The 24,957-nt window shown below is 52.9% G+C and overlaps 2 protein-coding genes across 3 annotated transcripts; both read right to left on the reverse strand.

Moving 5' to 3' along the window:
• Positions 1-232: 232 nt before the first annotated feature.
• On the reverse strand, positions 233-8,903 carry ATXN7L2 (ataxin 7 like 2). 2 transcript variants are annotated; one of them, XM_039251138.1, is made up of 11 exons: positions 8,777-8,903; positions 6,764-6,829; positions 6,487-6,591; positions 5,881-6,088; positions 5,283-5,569; positions 4,593-4,675; positions 3,976-4,226; positions 2,970-3,168; positions 2,689-2,810; positions 1,410-2,205; positions 233-381 (listed from the first exon to the last, which is right to left on the reverse strand). In XM_039251138.1, exons 1-11 carry the CDS (start codon positions 8,901-8,903, stop codon positions 367-369), a joined length of 2,259 nt encoding a protein of 752 aa, XP_039107069.1. In that variant the 3' UTR covers positions 233-366. The 2 variants fall into 2 exon arrangements, with proteins under 2 accessions (XP_039107069.1, XP_039107068.1); XM_039251137.1 differs by lacking the exon at positions 233-381 and having other exon boundaries at positions 1,314-2,205.
• Positions 8,904-13,254: 4,351 nt separating this feature from the next.
• Positions 13,255-24,201, reverse strand: SYPL2 (synaptophysin like 2). Its single transcript, XM_039251076.1, has 6 exons — positions 24,148-24,201; positions 23,907-23,981; positions 17,187-17,311; positions 15,909-16,110; positions 14,825-15,016; positions 13,255-13,407 (listed from the first exon to the last, which is right to left on the reverse strand). Exons 1-6 carry the CDS (start codon positions 24,199-24,201, stop codon positions 13,255-13,257), a joined length of 801 nt encoding a protein of 266 aa, XP_039107007.1.
• Between the last annotated feature and the right edge of the window lie 756 nt (positions 24,202-24,957).

The raw sequence follows: 24,957 nt of genomic DNA on the forward strand, positions 1-24,957 counted from the left end.
CCCGTGACACAGACCCCAGCCGTTTCCACACTGTTGAGAAGGACAAAAATATAAGAGCGTAAGAGACTTCTGCAGGCAAGAGATGGGAGCTGGAGTCTGGCTGCCTATCATCTCCGCCTCCCGGGGTGCGGATGGGGACAGCAAGGACGCTCATTTTATTACATCTTTTTCCTTCCTCTCCTATGCTTCTGTTTTTACATTTTCTTAACAGCAACAGAACAGGGAGACAGTCTTGAGGTATTTTAAAGAGTTTTTTTTTCTTAAAAAAAATAATATAAAGTTATAAAAAGCGGCAGCAGCCTGGGGCCCGGATCTGGAGGGGAGGAGGTGCTGGCGGCTCCATCGCAGCGGGCAGGCACTTTCTCGTTAATGGGCTTTAGACTGCAGAAGACAAGAGACAAGAGACACGGTCAGGCCGGGGCGGGGGGGGGGGGGGGGGGGGGGGTTGGCTAGCAGGCCTCCAACCCACTGAACTGTGTGGACCATTAGAGCTAAAGCTTGTTTTCCACCTGCTGGGATGGCAAGGGAGGCTGGGTGAGTGGGAAGATGAAGGCCAGCCCAGCAGGGACAGCCTGAGAACACCCATGCACACATGCACACACACGTGGGGCACGGCCCAACACCCGCTCCCGTGGGCACCGGAGGATTTGGTGTGCACCTGACCGCGCCTGAACCGGAAGGGCGTCACCTTTCCCCCGCCAGGAAGTCCCTCCTGGCTGAGACCGGGTAGCTAGCCCACAACAGACTACTCCAGGGCTGCATCAGCAGAGGCACATAAGCCTAGCTGCTGGCTTTATCAGAAACCCTGGGAAACTCACCCGGCCCCTGAAAACCTGGAAGTGGGCACATGCACAAGGTGGGCACGTGTGCATGTGTGGACCTTGGGGGGGTCCCTGCCCTTGGATGCCCCGATGCCCAGAGGCACAACCAATGAACTGGACCAGCCCACCCACCCTGCTGCCCCGCGTGTGGGGCCACCACTCAGCAACCCAGGCTCAACCCCACTGCCCAAACCTTTCCCATCAGAGTTCATGGAGTCCAAGTGCCTTTCCTCCAGGGGACAGGGGTAGCCCTAGTTCCTGGTGCGAGGGCCACAGCCAATTCAGAAAGTGGCCCTTTGATGAAAACAGAAGCGGCTGTGGGGGCAGGGGAGAGGCAGCATCTCCTTAGCTCAAGGGAGAGGGCTGGAGATGGAGGAAGACCCATCAAACAAAAGCTGGGTTACCTTTCGAAGAGCTGACCTACCTCCCCCTAGAGAAGGTGGCCCAGGAACTCTCTCAAATTCCTCTTTCATCCCTTCCCTACACATTTACTTAGCACCTTCTCTGTGTCAGGTTCCCACTGTGTATTCTACCCTGGTCCATCCTGACTTTTCCCTGCCCGTGCTCTTCAGGGAGCTGGGCTGGTACCTTCAGTGTAGAACACTTCTCCTCAAAGGCCATGGCTGGACCCGGCTTCTTGCGGCGCACAGAACAGGCCGCATCAGGAGGGGCACCAGCCTGGCAGTGCTTGGCCTTCACTGGCCGGCAGTAAGTGGCCAGGTTTTTCCGCTTCTTGGCTACCTCCTCCTCAGAGAGGCAGTTGGTGGGCAAGGCCTTGGCTGGGTGTCCAGCCGTGCCCCGGTTGTCCAGCTGAGAAGCCTTGACTGGTGTAGGGGGCTGATGAGGGGAGCCCCGGCAGTCCAGGGGCCCTGCCCGCTTCACTCTCGGCCCCACTGTCCCATTAAGCCCCATGCCCAGGGCTGTTTTCGTCTTGGCCGAGAGGCCCCGGCAGCCAGAGGGTTTGCCTTTTCCAGGGGGGTCCAGGATGCAGGTCCGTTTGAAAGTAGTGGGGCCTGGGGATAACTTTCGCTTCCGAGAAGGGGCCTCCACCTCAGCCCCGTCCTTGCCTTTGGACGACTTGCTGGCCTTCGAAGGCGGGAGTTTGCTGAAGGATGGGGACGGCGTGTTGGCGGGCAGTGGTGAGGTGATGGCCTGGCTGCCGCCTATGCACTCCGCCTGGCTGCAGGCAGCTGCCACGCTGGGGGAGCCTGCAGGGTAGCTGGGGACCAGGCTGTCCTTGGCGGGGGGCATGGAGGCTGGGCAGGTGGGTCTGAGGGGTGGGCCAGGGAGGCGGGGGCAGCTGCCCGTAGAGGACGGGCTCAGGGGAGCAGAGAGTGGGGAGCTGACAAGGTGGGGTGGAGGCTCAGCCGCCGGTGGGATCTTCCTGCAGCAGAAAGAGAGCTCACTGTGATGCCCAGCAAACAAGAGGCCGTCCCTACCAACACGCACCAGTCTCTGTGCCCCACCTAGAAATGGCCCACAGAGCCCTGGCCTTGCTGCCATCTGCTGGGAGACACTGGAACTGAGGGTTAGGAAGAAAGCACAGGGAAGGGCAGGAAAGAACTAGTGTACAGGCCCATTAAGAACCTCATTTCAAATTTCAGTTTGGACATCCCCTATCCCTAGTCACCCAAGAGGTACTGGAAGTGATGGCTGAGAGATTCGCTCCCAGACCACCCACCCGTGCCCTGTCTTAGCCCGGCTTCGGGCTGCCGAGTTTCCCCACCTCCTGTTCATTCCATCTGGGTCTTCCTGACAAACGGCCAAACCACATCCATAGGTATGTGAGAAGAGTCAGGGCTTCTGGAGCCCATGTATGTCTGGGGCTTGAGGTTAGGGAGGGAAGTTCTGGGCCAAAGAGACTCACTTCCACATGTGTGAGCTGAGGTGCCGTTCCAGCATGGAGCTCAGTGCTGAGCAGAACCGGTCCAGCCGGCGGCTAAACACGTAACATCCTGGACTCACCAGCCGACTCCCAAAGGTGCAGAACTAGAGGCAGAAGGAAGTGAAGGGGTTAGCTTCCCATGGTTAGCAGGGCCTGGGATGCAGGGAGGGCTCCTGTACAAGGGATCTGACCTCCTCCCCACGCTGTGGGTCAGGAGGGCTGGGCCACCCCCCCGCCCCAGGTCCCTGGCCCCAGGTCCTTACCGCCTGTGGCCGCGGGGGCCGGGTTGCATAATGGCAGTCAGGGGGGAGGTGGAGGTCGTCAGATGTCCCCTCCTCCTCACTCTCCTCGCTGGAGGCCTGGGCCCCACCCCGGGGCAGGGGAAAGGGGAACAGGCCTGGGTCCCCATCACCACCACAGGGGCCTTCATCATCCAACTCACTCTCAGAAGAGGCCCGGGACCTAGAAGGGCCAAAGGGGATGTGAGGGCCATGAGACGGAGACGGGAGTGGGTCAGGGTGGGGTGTCCCTGAACCGGCCAAGCTCAAAAAGCCAGGGCGGACACCCTGCTGGGCAGTCAGACAAAGAGGAAGGAGGACAGGAAGGGAGCTCACAGAGTAAGAGCCGGAAAGTTCAGGGGCCACAGCTCCCGGGGGATCCTCTCCCCAGCCCCTTCACTTCCCAGGCCCTGCCTCCTGGAGGTGGGGGGCGGGGGAAATCTGCTCCAGATTCGCCTCCTCCAGAAAATCTTCTGAGCTTAACTGCACCCAGCTCTGGTCAGCCCAGTCAATCCTCTCAACCCCCTTCTCGCATCACATATTCCTGTGAGCCTGTCTGCGAGCTGAGCCTGCTTCGCGTCTGCCCCTTGTGTTACAGGCAGAGATGCGTGTGTGTCTCCTTCGGCAAGGCAGGCTCTCCCCGGGCTCCAGCGCAGCCTCTGCACACGAAGGGGCCAGTGAATGAATACACAGTAGGACTGCCTCACCCAGGACCCTGACCCTTTTGGCTCCCCAGTTACAAGTTCTGGCCTGTTAGAAGCAGCTGGGAAAGTGTTTTGATCCCAGGCACTGGGACCGGCACGCTAGAGAGGCTGAGGTGCTACAGTCTGCTGGGTTAGAAGCCGGGAGCCCCCTACTTCCACACCACTGCCAGGGGCCCCAGGTATCCCCCCAACTCAGGGTGGAGTGCGACTCCCTGGGCCGATCTCCCAGGGTCCCTGATGGCTTCGGACCAAGTGTCCCCAGATGGGGGCCTGGATCCTAGACTCACCTGGGCAGCGCACAGTATGGGTAGGTCTGCTTGGCGCGAGCAGAGAAGGTGCTGCCAGGGGTGGCCACAGCCGCAACAGGGACTGAGGAGGGAGGCTCCTGGGAAGGGCGCTCGAGAGTGGGCTCCTTGCGCCCTGGGCTCTTCTCCTTGGGAGACTCCCCTTTGCGAGAGCTGGCCTTCAGTTCTGCCACTAGCACATCAAAGTCCTTGGCTCGGCCCTGGACCTCCCGGCGCTGGTGCACCGAGTGGATCTAGAATAGAGCAGGGAGAAGGGCAAAGAGGGGCTGTGAGCTGAGCAGGGGTAAGGGGCAGCAGGATGCTCTAGCCTGGGCAAGTGGAGAGAGAGGGTTTGGGGTATGGTTGTGGGTATCTTTGTGGGTCTTTGTTTCACTCCCCCAAAGGTCCAGAACCTTCCTTTGGAGTGGGGCAATCTGTGAGCCACCCCTACCTACCGTTCCCACGGTGGGCCCGCTGGGGGCAGCCTCCCCTTCCCCTGCGTCACTGGGGTTTTACCCCCACCCCTGAGCTGGGTCTTGGCTAACGCTATGGTTTCTCTCCCTGCCCAGGACCTGAATCTGTGCTGTCCTCCCTCACGGGCACAGTGGGACTGTCATTACCTTGCAGGTCAGCAGGCGCGTACAGATCTTTTTGGTCTCTGGGTTTATTACCCCACACTGCCTGTTGAGGTCGCACTCCTTCCCTGTGAGGAAAACAGTTCCTGTGAACCCCAAGGCCACTTCCCAAGGAAACGCCTGGGGAGAGCTGGGCCTGAGACACAAGAGCCTCTGGCCTTCAAGTCCGAGGCTGCAGCCTCCCAGAGAAAACTCCTCCCGGTGCCAGTAGCTCTGTGCTAGGCAAAAGAACCAGCCCCATCCCCATTCCCAGCCCAGGCACTCCCTATAACAATGCCAAGTTCAAAACAGGGCAACACATATCAAGAAACAAAAGCAGCCACAGGTATGTGGGATACCAGAGAAACCAGCGATGGGAGGGGTCTGGCACCCCGGATGTAGGTGAGAAAAGAGCTAAAGGTCAACAGCCCAGGGTGAGGAAGAATACCTTCACCTGCTTGGGCATAAGCTCCTTTAGCTTCGATCAGGAGACCTGGGCTGGAGAGAAGCTTCCTAGAAAGCAAGGAGTTCAAGCGTGTGTCCACATCAAGGGGTGTCCCAGGGGCTCCTGTACCCTGGCAACCAGTGGTGGCCAGGCCCACTGGTTCCTGACCCCTTTCCATCAGGTCCAAGGACAAAGCAGTCCAAAAGGGTCCCCACACTACCTTCCTGACCCCGGAGACCATGACTACTCACGGGCCATCTTCCGGTGGGTTTTGGGGGGCAGCCTGGCCCCACTAGGCTCCTTTTCAGGCGGGCTGCCTTCAGCCCGGTGACTGGGGCCCTCGCTGGGGGTCATCTCGATGCTCTCTCTCCCAGGAGGCTCTTTAGAAGGGGGTGCCATGGGGGTTTTTCCAGGGGAGTCCTTGGTGAGGCCACCAGGCTGGCTGAGGAAAGCAGAGGGCGGGGCCACTCTGATTCCGTGTCCATCGGGCTTCGGGAGACTGGACATCTTCTCCAGATTCACCACAGGCACGAAAAGGCTACACATGGAGAGAGGGTGTGGGCTGGGGGGCCAGGGGGCTGGGCCTGGGCCCTGGACTCTAGCCCAGAGCCATCTCCTTCCCAGCCCTGGAATTTGGGAATTTGGGTGGGCTCCAGCAGGGGTGCAGAACACGGGAAAAGGGGATTCCATATTGCTTGGAGCACATGGAAGGGAGCTGCAGGGAGAGCTGGCTGCCTCCTGCTGTGAGCAGTGCCCATGGCCTCAGAGCTGCCTCCGTTTGTGTTAACCCCTCCCTGGGCTAGGGTCAGGGTCAAGGCCGGTCTCAGGGAGTCTCCAGCCTCTCCTTACCAGAGGTTGTCTTTCTGTGTCTTGTCAGGAGGCTGGTGGCCACGGCTCCGGGACCCCTGGCCCTTCTCCCTGGAGGTTTTGGTGGAACCTGGGGCCCTACAAGCCGGGCCCTGCCCATTCACTACATGGCATTTCTGAGAGCTGGCAGGGGCTGGAGGTGGGGGTGGGGCCCGGGCGTAAAGCTTGCTCAGGGGCCCATGTCTTCTTTCTGCCACCAGGAGGTGAAGAGAGTAATTGAGGTGAGTGGTATCAACTGCTTCCTTCTCCAACCTCCTAGCCCTGCTCACAGACTCACATACAAACTCTGGGATTTCCCAAGCCTAGATTTTAAATTTGCCATCTCCCCACCTGAATCTGAGTCTTCGAGACTCAAAATTCTAGGACCCAGCTTTTTGAACCTTTTAGCTTTTCCCCTAATTCCGCTAGATGCTAGAATTTTGCTCAATCACCCTAACCCGCCACATGCCTCTGAAGCCGCCCCCAGGGCCTTCTGATCTCCAAGGCCTTCCTCCATTACCCAAGTGACCTCCCAACTGACCCTGACCTCAGAGTTCCGTGTTCCACCTTGCCCTGTCCCCTCTATCTCCTCCCTAGGGCTCCCCTCACCGCAGTGCTTCTGGAAAGCTTGAGGCTTCACCACTTGGCTGCAGTGGTTACACACAACCAAATAGAAGTCGTCATGGGCAGGGCAGTGCCCGAAGATGGACATGTCTGCAATGACAGAAGCCCTTATCACTGGGGCTGGGGATCCCAGGGTTTCCCTGTAAGATCAGATAGCACTCCCACCCCACCCCCACTCCCCCACCCCTGCTCAGAAGATACTTACCAAGCCCCCCACTCCCATCTGTCCCAGGCCCCAGCCCTAATGTGTGTCAATTCCCACCTTCTTTAATGAGGGTCATGGCATCCAACTTCTTTGTGTTTTTGTTACTCTCCTCCAACTCAGACCCTGGAGGAGAAACACAGCTCAGAAGGACCACCCCTACCCCAGAAGCCCCATCTCCTACCCAACCAGCACTGACAGCCAAGCAATAGGAAGCCCACCCTCCCTAACAAACTCTTGGTACTCAGGACCACTTGGAGAACGTTTCAGTGGGTCATTCTCAAGCACCCATTCTTCCTTTAACTGCTACCTCTGGAATGAGCTGATTCCATTAGGAGGGATCCTGCCACCTTGCCTATGGAAAGGACCTTCACTCCTTCACTCCTACCTTCACTCCAAGGTGCAATTCAGGGTTCCAATCGGACTAGTTGAGTGACTGTGGGTAAATATGATCCCCTTCTGGGCCTGTTTCCCCATTTAATGAGAAACAATCCTTAACATTTTACTATAGATCTCCAAGTCCTTTCTTGAGATTTCTCAGATGGGTCCTTTCTGCTACTCTGTGCCTTACCAGACGGATACTCTCCCAGGACCCCAACCCTATGAATGCAGTTTTGTTCCACTTGGGTTACCACGGCACTGACAAAGTTGCACCCAGCTTCTCAGGTCCAGCATGGACAGGATGGTCACAGAGCACAGAAACTGCTGTATCGAGGGTCCTATGGCATCTTCAAAGTCCCCTTGGTCAGCTATGCAAGCCACTCCCCTTTTTAGGAGGGCTTTGGGCAAGGGTTGCCCTTGTACCTCAGTTTCTGGGTTGATGACAAAAACATCTTAGCTGTGCAAAGCAGCTCTTTCCCCCATCCCCCTACCTTACTCCTCTTCCCTCCCCTCCTCTACGCCCCCTCCCTGTCCCTTGGAAAAAAAATCAATTCTGAGTCACCAAACCCATCTGATTCCATTTCCGGTTCTCAAAGCACCCAGACCCTGACAATGGCCCCATCCTTGCCCACCCAGCATGGGGCAGTCCTGGGGTGGCCTGGGTTTCCACTTAGATGTGTTTCTAACGCCTACTAATAGGTTTGCCCCTTTCTAGGATGAGAAGATCACTGACAGTCTTACATAATCTCCAGATATGAGGGGTAGTGGGTTAGGCATGCCAGAGACAAGGGGCAGCTCCCACTCTTAAGTCCGTTTAAATGCAGTGATGGGCAGAACGGAGCTGGGAGCTGGATGTCTCAGAGGAGAACAAGTGTCATCAGAGACCGCTCCATGTGGTCTCCTCCTCCACCTCTTCTCACTTGCAAACTTCTTCAGGGCTGTGATGCCTGCTGTCACCCCAAAGGCCACGAGGCCAGGTGCCCCCTGGGGCCCAGGAGACAAAGATCAGCAGAAGGGGCTGTCAGCCCGCTTACTAAAGGCACTCAGGGGCCTAGAGAAGGTGGGGGGTCAGGGGAGAGAGCCAAGAGGGAGGGCAAGAGGCCCGGGAAAGGACTGAGGGTCGGAGGCATAGAGGGATGGATGGACGAAAGGAGGGAGGAAGGGAGGATGGATTGATGGATGGACCGACGAACTAATGCGGAGGGGGCGGCGGGGTGGGGGGTCCAGTAACACCGCAACCGGCAGGCAAACGCCGAGGAGGAGCAGGAGGTGTGGGGCAGAAGGCGAAGGAACAAGGGGGATTGGGAGGGGGGCACAGAAGTGGGGTGCGTGGGAAACACGTGGAGAGGACTGTTGCGGACGGGGAAAGCCCTAGGCAGGTGCAGGAGGGGCGGAAGCTAGAGGACAGCAGGCGAAGAGAAAGATAAAAGCAAGCAGATGTGGGGGCAGGTACTGGGCACCGACAGAAGCAGAGGTGGGCAGGGTGGGCTGCGGGCGGTGAGCCGGCGCTAGGACCCGGAGGCGCGAAGGTGACGGAGCAGGCGGGCACTAGGACCCGGCGGGTCCTTTGTTTGGGGGGCCGGGGAGCCGGACGGCGGCTCCCGTCGGCGGCTCCCCTCTGCTGGCGGGGGCCCGGAGAGGGGGAGGGGAGACAGTGATGGGGTCCCCGGACTCTAGGGGAGCTTCACTCACCGTCGGCCGCGGGCAGGTCGGCCCGTTCCACCCACGAGCTCCAGCTCTGTCCCGCGAAGTCATCGAGACTCGGCACCCGCCGCTCCAGAGCGGCCATTGCTGCCGCCGCGCGTTCACGCACCGCCATCACCGCCGCGGACGCGCGCCCGCCCCGGCGCCTCCGCCGCGCGGCCCCCTCCCCCCAAGCCCCGCCGCGGGCACGCCTCCCCTCTCCCTCCCACCTTTCCAGCTCACTCTTTACGCAAGCGCAGCACAGGTTGCCTGCCCCTCACGCTCCCTCACGCATAGCCTTCTGGGAAATGTAGTCTTGGAGGGGTTGCTGTTGCCTACCGTGCTTGCAGCAAAAGCCCCTCCAAAATGCCCAAATACGGGGGGCAAAAAGACCAAAGCCCCAGGACCTCCTCTCCTAACCCTTGTGCAGACATTCTTTGTGCTACCATATCACTCTTCCAAGCTCACTGCATACACACCTTAGCCCCAAACCTCTCTGCCCAAGACGCCCCTCTAAGCCGTGTCTCCGCCAGCTGGCTGGCGCCCCTTCCCGGGCTGGCGGTCAAGAAGCGACTTCGCTCCCCAGTAGATCGAATAGGGTAGGTGCAGGGAGGTGGGAGCTGTGAATCAGAAGGGCAAGGGGAGGGAGTCTGTAGGATGTGCTGAAGGACACAAGGGTTGGAGTGGGGGGAGGGTCCTCGTCTCCCGTGTTGCGCTACATCTGTGGGAAACCCACGCTGCCCTGATGCAGGGCAGAGGGTTGGAGTGGCGTTGTCTGGGTTTGGGAGGATCTAGATGAGCTGATCAAGATCACCTGTCAGGATGACAGAAGGCTATCTCCGAGCCAGAGCCAGCCCCGGAACTGGGGTGGCCCAGAGGCTGCTGGTGTTTGCAGCATCTCTGCTGATCCTTCTCTTCTCCTGAGAACTGCGATCAATACCCTGTACCGCCTCTTCCCAAACCCTGGCTGGACCCCGACTCCATCCATCACTTTGGCTTCTTTTTCTAATGAATATTTTCTCTGCTGGAAGGGCTGCTACCAGAGCCTCGGCATAGGGAGATTTCTAATCAGATCTGTCATTTTCCTTGCTACGGCCTGGAAAATACCTTAATCATCCTCTTTCTTCTCAGCTGATAACATTTCTTCCCACCCTCACACAATCAAGAGACAAAAGCCTACCCCCCCTACCCAATCACATCAGAAAAGAGATACTAGTTCTCTTTTCCCTCTTCAACTCCACATAGCTCTCCCATAGTCATTTCTTCAGCTAAAGGGAAACCAAATTGGAGGCAAGTAAGTCAAGGTCTGTGACCTCAAGACCTCAGACTTGCTTCTCATTTTCACCCAGGGAAGGTTTAAGTACCACAAAGATAATCTCTGAGGGCAGAGATCCTTAACCTGAGGACCACAGATGATCCCTAGGGAACGTGGTGGAATTGAATGTAATTTCAGGCCCAAGAGTGTTTTTCTAGGGAATGTAAAGGTAGCAAGTCAGAAGGGAGATAGAGGTGCAAGTTTGTTCAGAAAGAACCTTTACAGTTAACAGGGCAAGGCATATGGTCCTCACCTCCTGACAGGAAGCTTGTCTGGGTCACAGATGGTAGGAGACCAAATGGAAACAGTATTGTGGAAACCACTTCTCTTGCCTTTTGAGTTTGCTCTAAATCTGCTAATGAGCCTCAGTTACTCTGGACTAACTGGTGCCACCAAAAGAGAAGACACAGACTCTATTGCTTGGAGTGCAGAGTGGAGAGGAATGATGTTTTGGTGGAAATACTGATATTTGTCCAAGAACTTAAAGTGACGGGAAGAAGAGGAAAAAAAAAATCTCTGGAAGGGTTCTAGTCTTGGCTCCTTCATGGCAAATGCTTTGAAGCACTGTTTATTCAAATGTGTAATAACAAGCACCAGAAAACAACATGCAACATTCTCCCCCCACCCCGATCTTCAATCCCAGAAGTAGGAGACCTATGACCATGATAGTGGAGAGAACTCAAGTTCAGAAAAGGTCCTGGGTGGGCACTCTGGCAGGGTCAGAGTTTAGGAGGGCAAAGGGCAAAGGCCTTGCCTGTCAGCCTCCTGCAGTCTGAAGAAACCAGACATGGTCTCCTACCTCAGGCCCTACTAGGCAAAGCAGTAGTGCCAGCCCTGATTGGAGGGGACAGGAGTACTATGAGGACAGCTCTGCCCTCAGCACTTGGCTTAGCCGAGCCCTTTGGAGGTCATGAGGTGAAGGAGCCTTTCCTCTCAGGTCGGTCATGGAAAGAGAGGCCATAGCCTAAATCAAGGCCCATCTGGATAAGAACAAGCCAGCCTCTTGAGGAAGAGAAAGAGTTCTCTGCTCTAGGGAGAGTTCTGGGCTAGGCGTCGTTGGCAGGAGTGAATACCCACTCCACCCTCCTTCCCCTAGCTCAAGGGCCAGTTGCTAACTTCGGCCCCTAAATGAGAACACTTTATCCATCACATTTCAAATAAATTATAAATACATACACAGAATCCAAACAAATCCAGTAGAAGCTGCTCACAGACCCTCACGGGGGCCAGCTTAAAGAAAAATGGTCATCTCTTTGTTCTCTGGAGCTGCTGGCAAAACTGTTCCCCCTTTTTCCTTGAGTACCCATGGGGACAGCTCAGGACAGAGGTTCAGACTTAAAAACACTCTCATCCCCATCTCCTCTCCTCTCTCCTCAAATCCCTCCCCCCAAATCTAAAAACAAAAATAAAACAAAAAACTTAATTATTTCACTGGAGGATTTTGGAGCATTTGAGGGTGTAAATCTCACACTTCCCCTGTCAAGTGGGGGAACACTGACCCAAAGAAATGACTGGCCCAAAATCAAAGGTCCTGTCTCTTGGGTACCAGGGTAATGTGCACATTACTGGAAATGGTGTTTAGGGAGGTGAGAAGGATGGAGGGGATGACTCAGTCCGGAGGAGAAATTGGCAAGGGGCACATTCACCTTTGGGATGATTAAGTGGGCTAACTGGCACTGGATCGGAAAATGGCTGGATTCTTCCTTCTTCATCCTTCTCTGAACAGCCCTATGGCCAGGGCAGACTAAAGTGCTTTGAACTGGGTAGGAGACAGATGGCCCTTTCCCAGTCAGCATTGACTCTTAGGCCCTGGGGTCCAGAGAAGGACTGAAGGAGGTGTCAGAAAGAGGAGACATATCAAAGACAAATATGGAACTGGGTCCCGAAGAGAAGAAGCACCAATAGCATTGGCCTACCCTGGGCTGGGGGTTTGGGTGGGGAGGGACAGAGCCTGGGAGAAACGAGGAAGCAGGGGAGGAACAGAGGGCAAACAGAGAGGGTACGTCCTTTTGTAAAAGTGAGATAGGGGAGTATGAAAGAGAGGCCAGAGAAGGAGTTGGGGGTTGGGGGGGAAATGAGAGAATGAGGAAGAAATGGGCCCATCCATCCATGTCCTGGGGCTCTGGGGCAACTTAGCCTCATGGTGATCCTCTGGGCCCTTCCAAAGCCCCTATATGGCCCCACAGGAATGAGAGGAAGGCCTGGACAGACATGGAAAAGGATCTTGAATGCCTCAGATCCAAGAGACTGGGGAAGGGAGATGGACACACGGTTGGAGGCAGAGAGGGCTAAAAGGGAGTTGCTCCTAGACCCCTCATCTAGTGCCCCATGTGTGAGACTAAGCCCAAGGAGGACCGGGAGGAAGGTCAGGGGTTTCTAAGGCAAGTATGAGCTTAGTGTTGGTGGAAAGTGCACCAGCCTGGTGGGGTGGGAGGGCTGAGGGAAGAGAAGAAACTGCTTCCCCAGCAAGTTTCCTGGCTTCAGTTTCTTGAAGTTGCAACCCAGTTGCAATATATCTGCTCCCCACTGAGTCCAGGCCTCATCAGGACCACCTACAGGGCTGTTTTCTAGGCTAGTTGGCCTCCGGGGTTCCCACATGGTAGGCTCTGTGGGCAAGTAGAGGCCAGAGGAAAAAGTGGGAAGCATACCGAGCTTGGGCTGAGTGGAGATCAGGGCAGGCACAAGGCTTAGATAACAGCCATTGAAGAGAGGTCACTAAACCACTGGTGGGCCCTTCGTGCAAAGGACCAGGAAGAAGGCTGCCAGCCAATTTCCCCTCCCCCCCACTTTTATTGAAGCTGACAGGTTGATAGAAGTGGCTGCTAGGAACCAGTCTCGGGACTCCGGTCTCCTGCCCCCAACCCTCTCCTGCAATGGGAGACTGCAAGTGTACGAGGAAGACCCCAAGTAAAATGCTGGGGTCCAGGCAGTAGACAAGAAGCACTGAGCTCCAGCCATCCGAGGCGCCAGGCAAGAGGAGGGATAGGAAGCCACTGGTAGGGCCGCCGGGGTTTCTGACAGCTGATGCCTGCCCATCCATCGACGATGTCTCAAAGCTCAAAGCCCAGATGATGGAGGAGGGGAGCTGGAGAAGGAAGAAGAGGGAGGTCCTGGAAGCTGGAGGTGGTTGAAGAGGTGCTGTCCTGTTCAGGAGTAGCCAGGTGGGAGCTGCTTACTGCTTCTCCACCGCTCCCTGCTCAGCTGCGCTCTCCTGGCTGGGGCCCTGGCCCTGGTCCTGGTCCTGGCCCTGCCCATGCCACGGGGTCTCCTTGAACACAAACCAACAGTTCCCGGCCCACAGGAAGAAGTTGATAAAGCCGAAGAGCTGCAAAGACATCAGGGAAGCTTGTGAGAATAATAAGGAGGGCATTGTGGGAACAGGGAAGAGGAGCTCCTGCAGGGGGGGTGGGGGTGGGTAGAGAGGAGGCATAGAGGGCTCAGAAGACTAAAATACAGAGAACTGGAGATAGAGGCAGGGTTCAATGCCGATACCCACTAAGGAGCTCTCTGGCGAAAATCTCTAACTGTCCACAGCATGCACCTGAGTTGTAGCTTGGTCGCTAGGAGAGTCTGGCCCCTGGAGAGAAGCATCATGCAAAGGAGAGCAAGGGGCAAGGAGGGGCTTTGGTGGCGCTTTCCAGAGCACTGTTCTGAGTGCCTTTCTCAAGGGTGGGTGTGGCCAGAGCTGTCCAAGGTGCTTCCTTCTTAGGACCAGGGACTCAGCCTGGACTATATTCAAATATTTATTCAAAAATACTTAAAAATCTATCAGCAGAAAGTATTGGGGTGGGGGAGGTGAGCTGATGTCTGCAATTAACTTCAAAATGCATTAAAAATCAGATGGTTTGATGGATGAAGAGAGGCGGGTAGATATGTGATAAAGCAAGTCTAGTAAAATGATAATGGTGCAGTTTAGGCAATGAGCGTGTGGGTGTTCATTGTAAAATTCTTCCAACTTCGCTCTATTTGTGAAAATTTTTACAATAAAATGTTGGGGGCTAAAACCGAACAGCAGAGTTCGAGCAAGGTCTAGGAGGCTCCCTGGTGTGCCAGGGACTAAACCCTTCTGTTACTGGGCCTTGGGGAATTCCAGGACAGTTTTAGGGCAGGGCTAAGGTGACAAGCGCATTTGAAAAGCTTGAGGCCTCAGCTATCTACCAACTGATATGGAAAGATTTCCACATTCTAATACCTGGGATGGCCAAACATGTACGTACCAGCCGGACCCACCCCTGCCCAAAGCCCCTTTCCAGTCTGGAGGCCCGAGTGACAGTGGGTGACAATCTCATTCCCTCTGAGTCTGCTCCCAGCTGTGAGCCCAGCCACAGCCTGTGCCCTCCTTTATATGTTTGCATGTGCATGCACAAGTGCGTGCATGTGCGCGCGTGCACACACACACACACACACACACACACACTGTAAAGGAGCAGGTGGAGTGGGAAGCAGTCACAAAGGGCATGCTTGAATGTGGGAAGAAGGGAAATGGGAAGACAGAGTACAGAAGGAGGAAAGAAAAGGAGGCTAAATGGCTCTTGGGTTCCCTCCAAACTAAAATATCTTCTCAGGGTCAGCCAGGGGCCAGCAGCCACCCTTAGGTGCTGGGGTCACTGGCTCCAGGTGCAGGGGATGCCAGCTGGAGAGTTACCCTCTCTGTTCATCCCAGAACCTGCTAGCTGGGACAGGCCTGGGCATCTGGGATAGCACTGCCTCCCCCAGTCCCCTTCAGTGGCCACAGGTCTTACCACAGAGATGTTGGCCAGTCCCATGGAGGGTGTGGCCCCAGCGCTGCACACTGCTTCCTCTCCATGGCACACAGACATGGCTGCGGTCAGGCTGGATGGCCGTGTGGCCCCCTTGATGTCCGTCAAGCCTTTGCCCCAGGCAGCTGCGGCTACCAGCCAGAAGAAAGTGAAGGAGACAGTCACACAGAAGTCCTGGGAGGAACAGAGGGACAAGAAATACACTCAGAAAGGCCCCTGTAATTACTTACTGCTTTTCCACTTGCCATAATGCACTGGGATCGTGGGGTCCCAGGACAGCCACCTCTTCCTATCCTACCCAACACCTCGAACCTCTGGGAGCCCAGATCATTTTAAAGAATTTGTTCACTGCCACCAAAGGAACCCTGCTACCCAGGGCCACCCCTCCTGATGCCCTCAGAACTATATCAAGGCACCTGCTGATCAATGTCACCCCCAAATCCAAGTGGCCTAAACTCCCCACTTTCCCTTTGAAGCTTTTCCTTGGGTCACCATTGCTCAGTTACAACTGGTGGAAGAGTGAGAGCAGACTGCAGGAGACAAATGGGGTCCCCTGAGGCACCCCTTCCACTTTGCATGCCTGGGATAGTGAGACAGTAAAGGGGGAATATATTAATGATAGCCAACACTTACTTATGGAAACTAACTATACCAGATATTTTACATGCATTTTCACTTCATCTCCCCCAAACACTATGAGATAGGTATTATTTTATCTCCATTTCATACTGAGGAAACTGAGGTTTATAGAGGATAAGTGACTGGCACACAGCCAGTAAGGGACCGCTCTGGAATTTGAACCCAGGCAGTCCAACTCCAGGGCCCGCTTCTTGATGCTATTATGCCTCCTGTGAGCACAGCAAGTGATGGGAAGTTGGTAGAGGCAGAGTCGTCGGAGCTGTGGGAACCACAGAACCCGAAGGGATCAACCACAGAGAGCTGGCAGGGGGGGACCCAAGAGGTTCCACATATGGGTGTCCTCCCCTCTCGCTCTGACATCAGTCTCGGGATGCACATCTCCCTAGTTTCTCCACCCCATCATCCCTCCTGGCCTCTGCTTACTCACCACCAGTGGAAAGCGCTTGTTCTCTGTGTAGAGGTTGTGGAAGCGCAGGTAGACGACTAGCGCAGCCATGGTATAGAAGAAGGAAAAGATGCCCAGGGTCACAAAGAACTCGGCGGGAGCAGAGAAATCCCCCATCAGATGCATGGTCTTGGAGGTGGAGTCATCATCACAGAGGGGCATCTCATACTGGACCCGGTTCAACCTGCAGGTGGCAGAGGATGCCATCCTGAGCTCAGGGCAATCCTCTCCCTGTGAAGGCAAAGGACTGTGCCTGCCCTGGGGGTAGCCCTGTGCTCATTCTCACCCTGGGACTCTTACAGAGCCCAGAAAGGGTGTGTGTGGGGGAGGAATGCTTCTGGAGGGAACCCTGCAGTCAAGGCAGGAACATCGCTGGAATTCTAGTCAAACTCTACCTCCCATTCAGCCACAACCCCACACTCGTCTACCTTGACTGGTCAAGATCATGCATTTCCAAGGACCTCCAGGGCCCTCAGGTCACTACCACAATAATCCATCTATTTCTTGTAGCCAAGCCACCAAGGAGATCTGTTTCATTTTGCCCCTGGGAAAGGGGCACACAGGCCCATAGTGGCCAGGTTACTTTGGACTTGTCCATTCTCAGGCCTTAATTAGCAACCCCACCCAATGAGACTATATGGGACAAAAATAAGGAGAGAAAAACAAATACCCTGTTATACACAAGAGATAGTTCATCGTTGGTACTAAAAATTTCTGAAAAGGAAAGCCCTATCCCCAATTCTCCTCTGAACAGTTGGGACTCCCCTCCCTAAGCTCCCAAGTAGCCAAGAAAGAGTATTCTTTTCTATCTCCTGGTCAAGGTGCATATCCTCATATGCTAGTGGTACCAGATGAGCACCCCACGTCAACTCTTTAGGATCTTAGTACTAAAACGTTCCCCAACCTTCAAGGCAGGGAGGAGGTTACTGAAGGTCAGAAAGACCTGCCCTGAGACTCCTATAAGCCTCCATCCCCAGCTGGATGGGTTTTTTCTGTAGGAACTATGTTATACCTGCTATTGGTTATTCATGGACTGGAACGTTATTATGACAATGATCTATCTGAGGTTCCCTGATATTTTTCTATGGTTAGTCTGAAATTCCTAAAGGGTGGGAAGCACCCAAGTCTTGTAGTTCTATTTGAACCTGGAGTGGCACTCAACAAAAGGTCTGTATAAGATTCTGGAGAAGGAAGAGACCAAGCAGGTCCTGCCAAACCAGTGAGAAAGGCTGTGTGCAGTCAGAATCAATTCCCGCTCACCTGAAGGGATAGCCGAACAAAACAATGATGGAGCTCACATCCTTGGCTTCGTTGTTGCAGCGAACTGTTGCTCCTGTCTCCCCGCTGTAGGAGCCGCAGGACCCGAAGGCGAAAATAGCAAAGAGCTGAGGGAAAGGGAAGCCTCTTTGAGAGTCAGAACATATTATCTCATCAGAACCATCTTCTGACTCTTAGCAGGTGCAGATATGGTGGAGGGAGCCAGGATATCCTTTAATCAACTCCCTCCTGGATAGAGACCTATGACTTCCATTGGTCTTCCAGCCTCAGGATGCTGTGTTCACTGCACCTGAGTCCTGGACCAAATAGTCAAATGAATGAGGTTGACTTTGAGTAGTGTCTGGGAGGAAGATAGAGAGAAAGAAGAAATGGATAGTTTCCACATCTCTCCACTGGATGGATATGACAGTGGAGAACATAGGTAGCCTCCTTAACATGATGAGCAACGCAAAGCAATTTAGGCTTTTGGAAAAGTCTAGCATAAAGCTGGACTTGAATTTCCTCCCCAAGGCAGAGGCACCCTAGAAATAGATTCCTCTGTGCTAACTGAGATCAGGCATGCTTTGGAATTCTTTTCATTTCTCCTTTGAAGCTGTCATTGAATCTTGTCGTTACCTTGTTGCTAACTTCCAGTGGCTTCCTGCCTCACTGGAGGTATAGCTAGAAGCAGCATCTTCCACCAAGCCTTCAGAGGGGCCAAGCAAGGAAGTGCTATGCTCCTTTTCCCCTAAAGGTACTTTTCCTTGCAGCAACAATGCTGGCTGTGTCCACGCTGGCAGTCCTGGCCCAAGCCCAGAGCAAAGTACCTTCCACTTGCCTTATCAGCCCCTACTATTTCCCCAGTGGTGTTTCCCTTTGTAATCTGTTGATTGCTCAGTGTTCAAAACCAGAAGCATTTCAGGTCACTTGAATTGTTTTCCTCTCCACCTTTCATCACATTTTACTAAACCTCCTATCTTGAGTGAACTGAAATTTCCTCAACCCATGGTTTTCTAATTTCTTTCTGGGGAAACACACTAGTTAGAAAAGGAGGTGAGAAACTGGAATCTCTTAACCTCCCGCATCATCTGTTCAGGCCCCGTTTCCTGTGCGCTTAACCTTATACGGGCTTGTACATGATGTGATCATTCTTATTAAGCACAGAGCTTATTCTGTTAACGATCATTTTCTGTATGTTTCTCCGTGTCTTGCTGTCTTGGACATTAAGCACCTAGAAGACGGCTCATCTACATCCCAGGCTTGCACCCAGAGTTTAGAATAGAGTTGTGTGCACGTGACTTTGCTAAAGCTTGATAGTGTTGTGGAGTTTTGAAAAGAGATCTGGATTAGGAGTTTGGAAATCTGGGTTCTAGTCTTGGCCCTGTCACTGATGAGCTGGGTGACCTCTAATAAATCACTCTGCTCTCTGAGTCTCAGTTTTCCCATCTGTAAAATGAGGGGTTTGGAGCAGGCAATCGAGAGGCCTTTCTCCCACTGGATGAGGGTAATGCTATCAGTGTGCCCTTGGCCGGGCTTGTCAGCAGCTGTGCTCTGCCTCTGGGCAGTGTCCAGTGCCACTGCCCCGCCTTGTATTGCCTGCCCTGGCAGATCTCCTTCACGCTGGAGCTATTGACTCCTCTCTCTAAAGGTCATAATGAGCACCTCTCTGTTTCCAGGAGGTTTAATTCAGACAACTGAGAATTGTCTCCCTTTTAAAAAACATCCAGGAAAGGAGATAGTATAACTCTCTCCAATGCCTGAATAGCCTCCTCATCTGGCTTAATTTACAGAGACTGCAGTAGAGCCCTGTTTGCTCATCTTGACAGAGCTGAAGAGAAGTTGCCCAAAGCATCAGCATCATTACCCTTTATATACTCCAAGCCTCCTCACTGGCATAACAATGACGCTTCTTTAGCTCTTCCTCGTAGGAATTCTCTAATTTTTGTCAGCTCTATGAACCTCTTACAAGTAGCTTCTGGTGCTCAGAACTGGACACACAATTTAGAGTATCACATTCTAGGAAGGGCAGCATAATTAGATATATTTTTACTGAATAAAGTCCCCTAAGAAAATAGATATTCCTAAATTGGGGCACTTGATGGTGAGTTATGGAGCCTTCTCTTCACTAGCACTTCCTTGACAGGCACGCCTGATTATCTACAGAAAGACGACACTTACTGAGTACCTACTGTGTACCGGCACTGTTCTAAGCACTATCATTTAGTAGTGAACAAAAGAGAAAAATCTCTGTCTTCATGGAGCCTGTACTCTAGAGCTGCTCTATCCATACTGGTAGCCACAAGCCAAGTATGGCTATTTACATTCAAATTCATTAAAATTGAAAGTAATTAAAAATTCACAGTGGCTCAGTTACATTTAGACACATTTCAAGTGCCACATTTCAACCACACGTGACTAGCATGTACCATATTGGACAACGCAGATAATAGAACTTTTCCATCATTGGCCAAAGTTCTGCTATGACTAGATGATACGTCAGAACCTTGAGGTTCTGAAAATCCTGAATCCTGAAACCTATGTCAGAAACTTGAGGTTCTGAAAATCTTGATTCCTGCTCAGAGAGTGGAATATACCATGAATAACTTTAGTACTAGCTATATCCTCTTCTATTCTGATTCTTTGAAAGTCAGGAATCCCTAAACGCCTTACATGGCTCTTTATCAGAGTGCATAATTATATCTGAACATCACACAGTCACGTGAGGCCAATAGCATAAAGTTTGTTATGTAAGTGGACAATGGGAAAAATCTGAGGGGAACCTCATAGGTTCACAGGACAGCAGAGCAAAAAAAGATTTCAGAGATTATCAAGCCCAATGGTCTCATTTCACAGAGCTAGAAATTAAAGTCCCAAAAGATTACTTGACTTTCCCAAGGTCACATTTAGCCATTGTGTGGACCAGCCTTAGAATTCACATCTCTTGATTCTCTGTCCAGTGCTCTCTCTACGTAATCAACACACCGTCATTATGCATTATTGTGCCAAGTGCTGGGACACAAAGGTAAATAAGACCCAGTACCTTCTTGTAAGAGTTTACGTCCAGGAAAAAAAGTGCCCTGCTCAAACAAATAAACAAATAACATTCTGCATCACAAAGTTATTAAGGCTAAAGAAAGATCTCTCCTTTGTTCAGGGAGGATGGTAAGGAGGCAGGGAGTAGCTCTGCACCTGGCATACTAGAGCAGAGAAAGACACCCTGTCCCAGCCCCCTCCACCTTTATGTACCAGATTTACTTTCTTCCCTAAATGTGCCAGGTGACTGAGCCACTAGGAAAAGCAGGAAAGAACTGAAACCATCCGTGTCACCAAGCGTAAGGGTTTCTGAGTTGAGCAAACTGCTCAAAAAGAACAGAAGCCAACGAGAGATAGAGTCCCTGAGACAGGGAAGGGGTGGATCTCTTAAGTTCTGGTGCCAACCTGCCACCTTCTTCCTCTTGGACCTGTACTGCTAGGGGCAGTGATGGTTATATATTGCTCTCCACACCCGCCTCCTCCTGCCTCTGTATCTCTTTGGGAAAGATGTCAAAATAACCTTGCCAGTTTGGTGCTGACTTGCTTGACAGTGATGATCCTTTGTCAGTCTTAGGGAGACAACCATCCCTAGTTAGTGGAGAGCAAAAGGAAAACAAGATCTCCCCTCCAATATTACCCCCACAGTCATCTTATTGGTTTGATGGACTCTAATGGTATTCTTTGGCATTCCCCACGCCAACTGAAATAGCTTATTTTCATTTTAAGACCCCAGAACCAAGTAAGTGGCTTTGGCACCTCAAATTATTGATCAGGCGTATAGTTAATAATAATATGACTTATTATGGGAATAGTGACTGAGTAATCCAGGAGATTCTTTTGCACCTTACCCTCAAAGTTAGGATCTGGCAGTGATATTTGAATAATCTAACCAAAGGGTGAGTCTAGCTGAGAGTATGCATAAAGGGGAAATTTGGGGGAAAGGAGAGGTTTGGGAACAGGAGGAAAGGGAACCGACACTTGCTGAATATCTCCTAGACTGGGCTGAATGCCTGGATGCTTTACAGAAATTATCTCCCATAATCCTCCCATGAGGATTAGATTTTACCCTCATTTACAGATAAGAAACCGAGGCCCACAAAGATTTTGTTACTTACCCGAGGTACCTCAGATTCTATGGCTAGAAAGCAGAAGAGACTCCATTTAAACCAAAGCCCATTGACCTAAAAATCTGCCTTTTTCCTTTTTTAAGAAAACCAGTACTTTAATAATTGGTCGATACCCATGTTATTTTGCTAGCTTTGTGTAGACTTAGCGAGACTCCAGAACTGGAATTGAGGTGAGATTAATTTCTGAATTGAAAAAAAAAAAATACTCTAAGCCAACCTCCTGACTAAAAAAAGACTAACATTGCTTTCTTACTACCAGGATTCCAGCAAAATTGCTTTTTGATAACAATGACAAGTTTTCAAGTATCATTACAATAAACACAAGATCTGTGTTTTCTTTTTCTTTCTTTTCTTTCTTTTTTTTTTTTTTTTTTCCTTTTCCAGTTAGGGGCATTTGATCCCCCTCAAGCAGGAAATGAGTGAAAATCCCAAATGACATTTTCACTGTCATTTCTGGCGCTGGTTCCTGTGTACTTTTATATTAGCTCATCCTACAGAGACTCAGAGCAAGTGAAACTCATGCTCTGAATTCAGGCTGCTAGGACGGCAGTAAAGCAAATCATGTCTCCCTTTGATGCTGCCCTTCGAATGAAAGCTGAGTTCAGAGTCTAGCTCTGGGCCCCTGGATTTAGCACAATGAGAGAAAGGCATCACGCCCCTCTAAGAACTTGAAGATCATAAAAGTCAAATGGTTCTTAACTCTTAGGGATCAGTGCTGATCCTGGGAGGAGACTGGATCATTTTTCTAGGCATCGTTTTGTGCAACCTTTACAGAAATGTGGGTACTGGGGGAGGAGGGCACTGAGAAAAGGATAGAAGGATTGAAGAGGGAAGCTTTTCAGAATCCCCCCATGAAGGATGATTCCATGGTCTAATAACCTCATTGTTTCACTCATCCCTTGACAGTCTTTCTCAAATTTCCCTTAGATCCATTTATCTAGTTTAATGACAAAATTGTACCCTTACATTTCAGGTTCTGCTCCTCATAATGGCTCCCTAGTTCTGGATGACAGTCACATGAAGCCTAAATAACATTTTTATATGGCCACCACTGGTACTCAAGTGGTGGGTCAGAACAGGGAAGTGGGGGGAGGTGAAAGAGCTCAGTCAGCAGTCCATCCAACTGGTCTTGAGGCGGTAGGGAGAGTGGAAAGTCCCCATCGGATCCCAGAGTTTGCAGTTGGGAGCTCCTTGCCTGGCCTGTAGCCCCAGTCAAGGTCTCAGATATCCAAAGATAACCCCAAATGCACTATTGCCCCTGAATTCCAGATCTGGTGATTCTCATCCAAACGATGATTCAGGACTCAGGGACATAGTGCTAACTCCTGTCTCCAGTGAGTTAAAAGCCCTTTAGAACTCAACCCTCCTCAATATTAACAGTAACTTATTCCCTAGCTCAATTCTGTGCTGAAAGCACATTAATTAAGTTATTCACACATCATTTGGTGTGTGGATTGCCTAACTTAAATCTCTTTGGCTATAGTGCACTAAATGCTCCCAACAAATGTTCATTATTTGAAAGAATGACTGTACCTGTCCACACTCCTAACTTATTCTCGGGAGGCTTTGGGCACTTGTAAGGACAGAGAACATACCAATATCTCAAAGTACCAGTGAGGCAAGGAGATGGTATTTCCCCTACACAGTTACAGAGGAAATTGAGGCCATGGGCAAGTGATTTCTTCAAGGTCACAGGGTGAGTCTAATGAAGGACAATGTTCTAGCATACCAACCCATTTAAAGCAGAAGGGGACCCTAGGGATGGTGTGATCAAAATTTAACTAATGTTGAAAACTGAGGTCCAAAGAAGTGACTTGCCCGAGGTCACATAGCTGGAAGAGGCAGGACCATGTCTGAAATTCAGAGTCCTAGCTTCTTTCCAGCTCAGTGTTTTATCTTATTCTACAAGCCACATTTTGGCCACAGTGTGATTTTTATTGTCTCGATATGTTTTCTTTCATTTAACTGAAGAGCCATAGGCTTCACTCACTCACTCACTCACTCACTCACTCACTCACTCACTCACTCTCTTAGTTACAGGAACCCAGATTACTCTAGTGACCTCAACAGGACCACGGCCATCCAGCCAGGACCCTGTCTCCGGAGTCCACCTTCAAGATCAGTCAGGTCCTGGTGGGTTTGGTGGCCGGATGGTTTCCCTTGCCAGCCTCCTTCCCTCTTCTGCCCTCCGTGGATTTCCTCCTCCTCCTTGTCCTCCTCCCCCCTCCTGCCACCGAAGAGTGGTATGTGCAGGATCAGAGTTCTGGAAAGGTTACACCCGGGTCCTCTCGCCCGGGTGAAATGTGAGCACCCTGGGCAAGGGCTCCTTGCACATAGAAGGACCGAATCCCGGACTCCCGCATGCCTTGCTCCTCACCCTCCTGCCACCAAGTGCTGGAGAAGCAGCCCCAGCCGCCCCTCCCCCGCCCACCTGTCGCCGCCCCCCACCCTTCCGCCAGGGCCGGTCGCAGCACCTCCCCGCCCCCCACTCCGGCCACATTGCTTCGGGTCAGCGTCACAGCTCAGGCTCCCGAAATAGCCCGCGGCTGAAGCATCGACTCACCCACTGGAGAACTTTGATGAAGCCCAGCGGCTCCTCCAGCCGCCTCCAGCGCAACCCCACAAGCAGGCGGTCTACCTGCGGAGACGAGGCCGGCGAGGGGGTCAGGGCGGTGGGGGAATCCATGAAAGCACTGGTCTTCCTCCCACTCCCACTCCGGGAGAGGGGCGGAATAAGGGTCCGGCCCAACCCCCAAGTGGCGAAGGGGTGGTAAGACACAGCCTCAGGGGCGCGCGGGGAGTACCTGCTGGCGCGGTGACTTGTCCGCCGCGCGACTCGAGCCCTCCGTCGAAGACATGCTGGCGCAGCCGGGCCGGGGCGCAGCGAGGGGGCTCGGCTCCCTGGCCGGGAGGCTGTGGGCACCGCGGTCGCGCTGGGGGCTGCTGGCCGTCGGCTGGGACAGCGAGCGGTGCGGGAGCGCGGCCGGCCGGCGGCGGCCCGGGCTCCAGGCTGGCGGGGCGGGTCGCGGGGGCGCTGCAGGTAGCGCTCGCGGAGGCCGGGACCGCTGCTCAGCCCCTCCGGCTGCAGAAAGCCCTCGAGTCCGATTCAAACTTCTGTCAAACTCGGGAGCGCACTTGGCAGCCTAGTCACGTGGCGTGCGCTCGCGAACCCTCCTCCCGCCCCCTTTGCCCCCCGTATGCCCTTAGGGTGCCTTAAAGGGACCTGTGGCCTCTGCGGGCAGTTTGGCCGCGAGGGGGCTCAAGTTCTGCCTCCAGCGCCAGTCCCAAGCCGTACGCGACAGCCGCTCCAATTCATGGCCAAAGTCGGAACTAGCCTGGCGCCCTGGGACGCACCGGTTCCTATTTTATCATTCCCTATTTGCCTGGATTTGGAGCCGCTCTGCGCCGTTTTTCTCCTCTTCCACACCACAATACCCAGAACCTACACGATTTTCATCAAGCATCAGTGTTGAAATAAAATTCTAAACCTTAAGGTTAACAAACTGCTTGCTTTCAAAATCTCCAAGAGCCACTTACAGAGGGAATGGGCAACAGAATAGAAATTGCTCTTTTCATTCGGTCTGGTTACGTGATAGCTTATTTTTTTTTAACAA

This window comes from Hyaena hyaena, unplaced genomic scaffold, assembly GCF_003009895.1.
Source record: "Hyaena hyaena isolate Hyena2069 unplaced genomic scaffold, ASM300989v1 scaffold_390, whole genome shotgun sequence".
NCBI lineage: Eukaryota > Metazoa > Chordata > Mammalia > Carnivora > Hyaenidae > Hyaena > Hyaena hyaena.

Excerpts from the sequence above, each read along its gene's own strand:
- ATXN7L2 (XM_039251137.1), bottom strand. The coding sequence starts at position 8,903 with ATGGCGGTGCGTGAACGCGCGGCGGCAGCAATGGCCGCTCTGGAGCGG. Across the intron at positions 3,169-3,975 it reads CCATACTGTGCGCTGCCCAG|GTCCCGGGCCTCTTCTGAGA; the intron begins GTGAGTCTAGGA and ends TGGCCCTTCTAG. Across the intron at positions 2,206-2,688 it reads CTCAGCTCACACATGTGGAA|GAAGATCCCACCGGCGGCTG; the intron begins GTGAGTCTCTTT and ends TTTCTGCTGCAG.
- SYPL2 (XM_039251076.1), bottom strand. The coding sequence starts at position 24,201 with ATGTCTTCGACGGAGGGCTCGAGTCGCGCGGCGGACAAGTCACCGCGC. Across the intron at positions 17,312-23,906 it reads TCATCAAAGTTCTCCAGTGG|CTCTTTGCTATTTTCGCCTT; the intron begins GTGAGTCGATGC and ends CCTTTCCCTCAG. Across the intron at positions 13,408-14,824 it reads GACTGGCCAACATCTCTGTG|CTCTTCGGCTTTATCAACTT; the intron begins GTAAGACCTGTG and ends ATGTCTTTGCAG.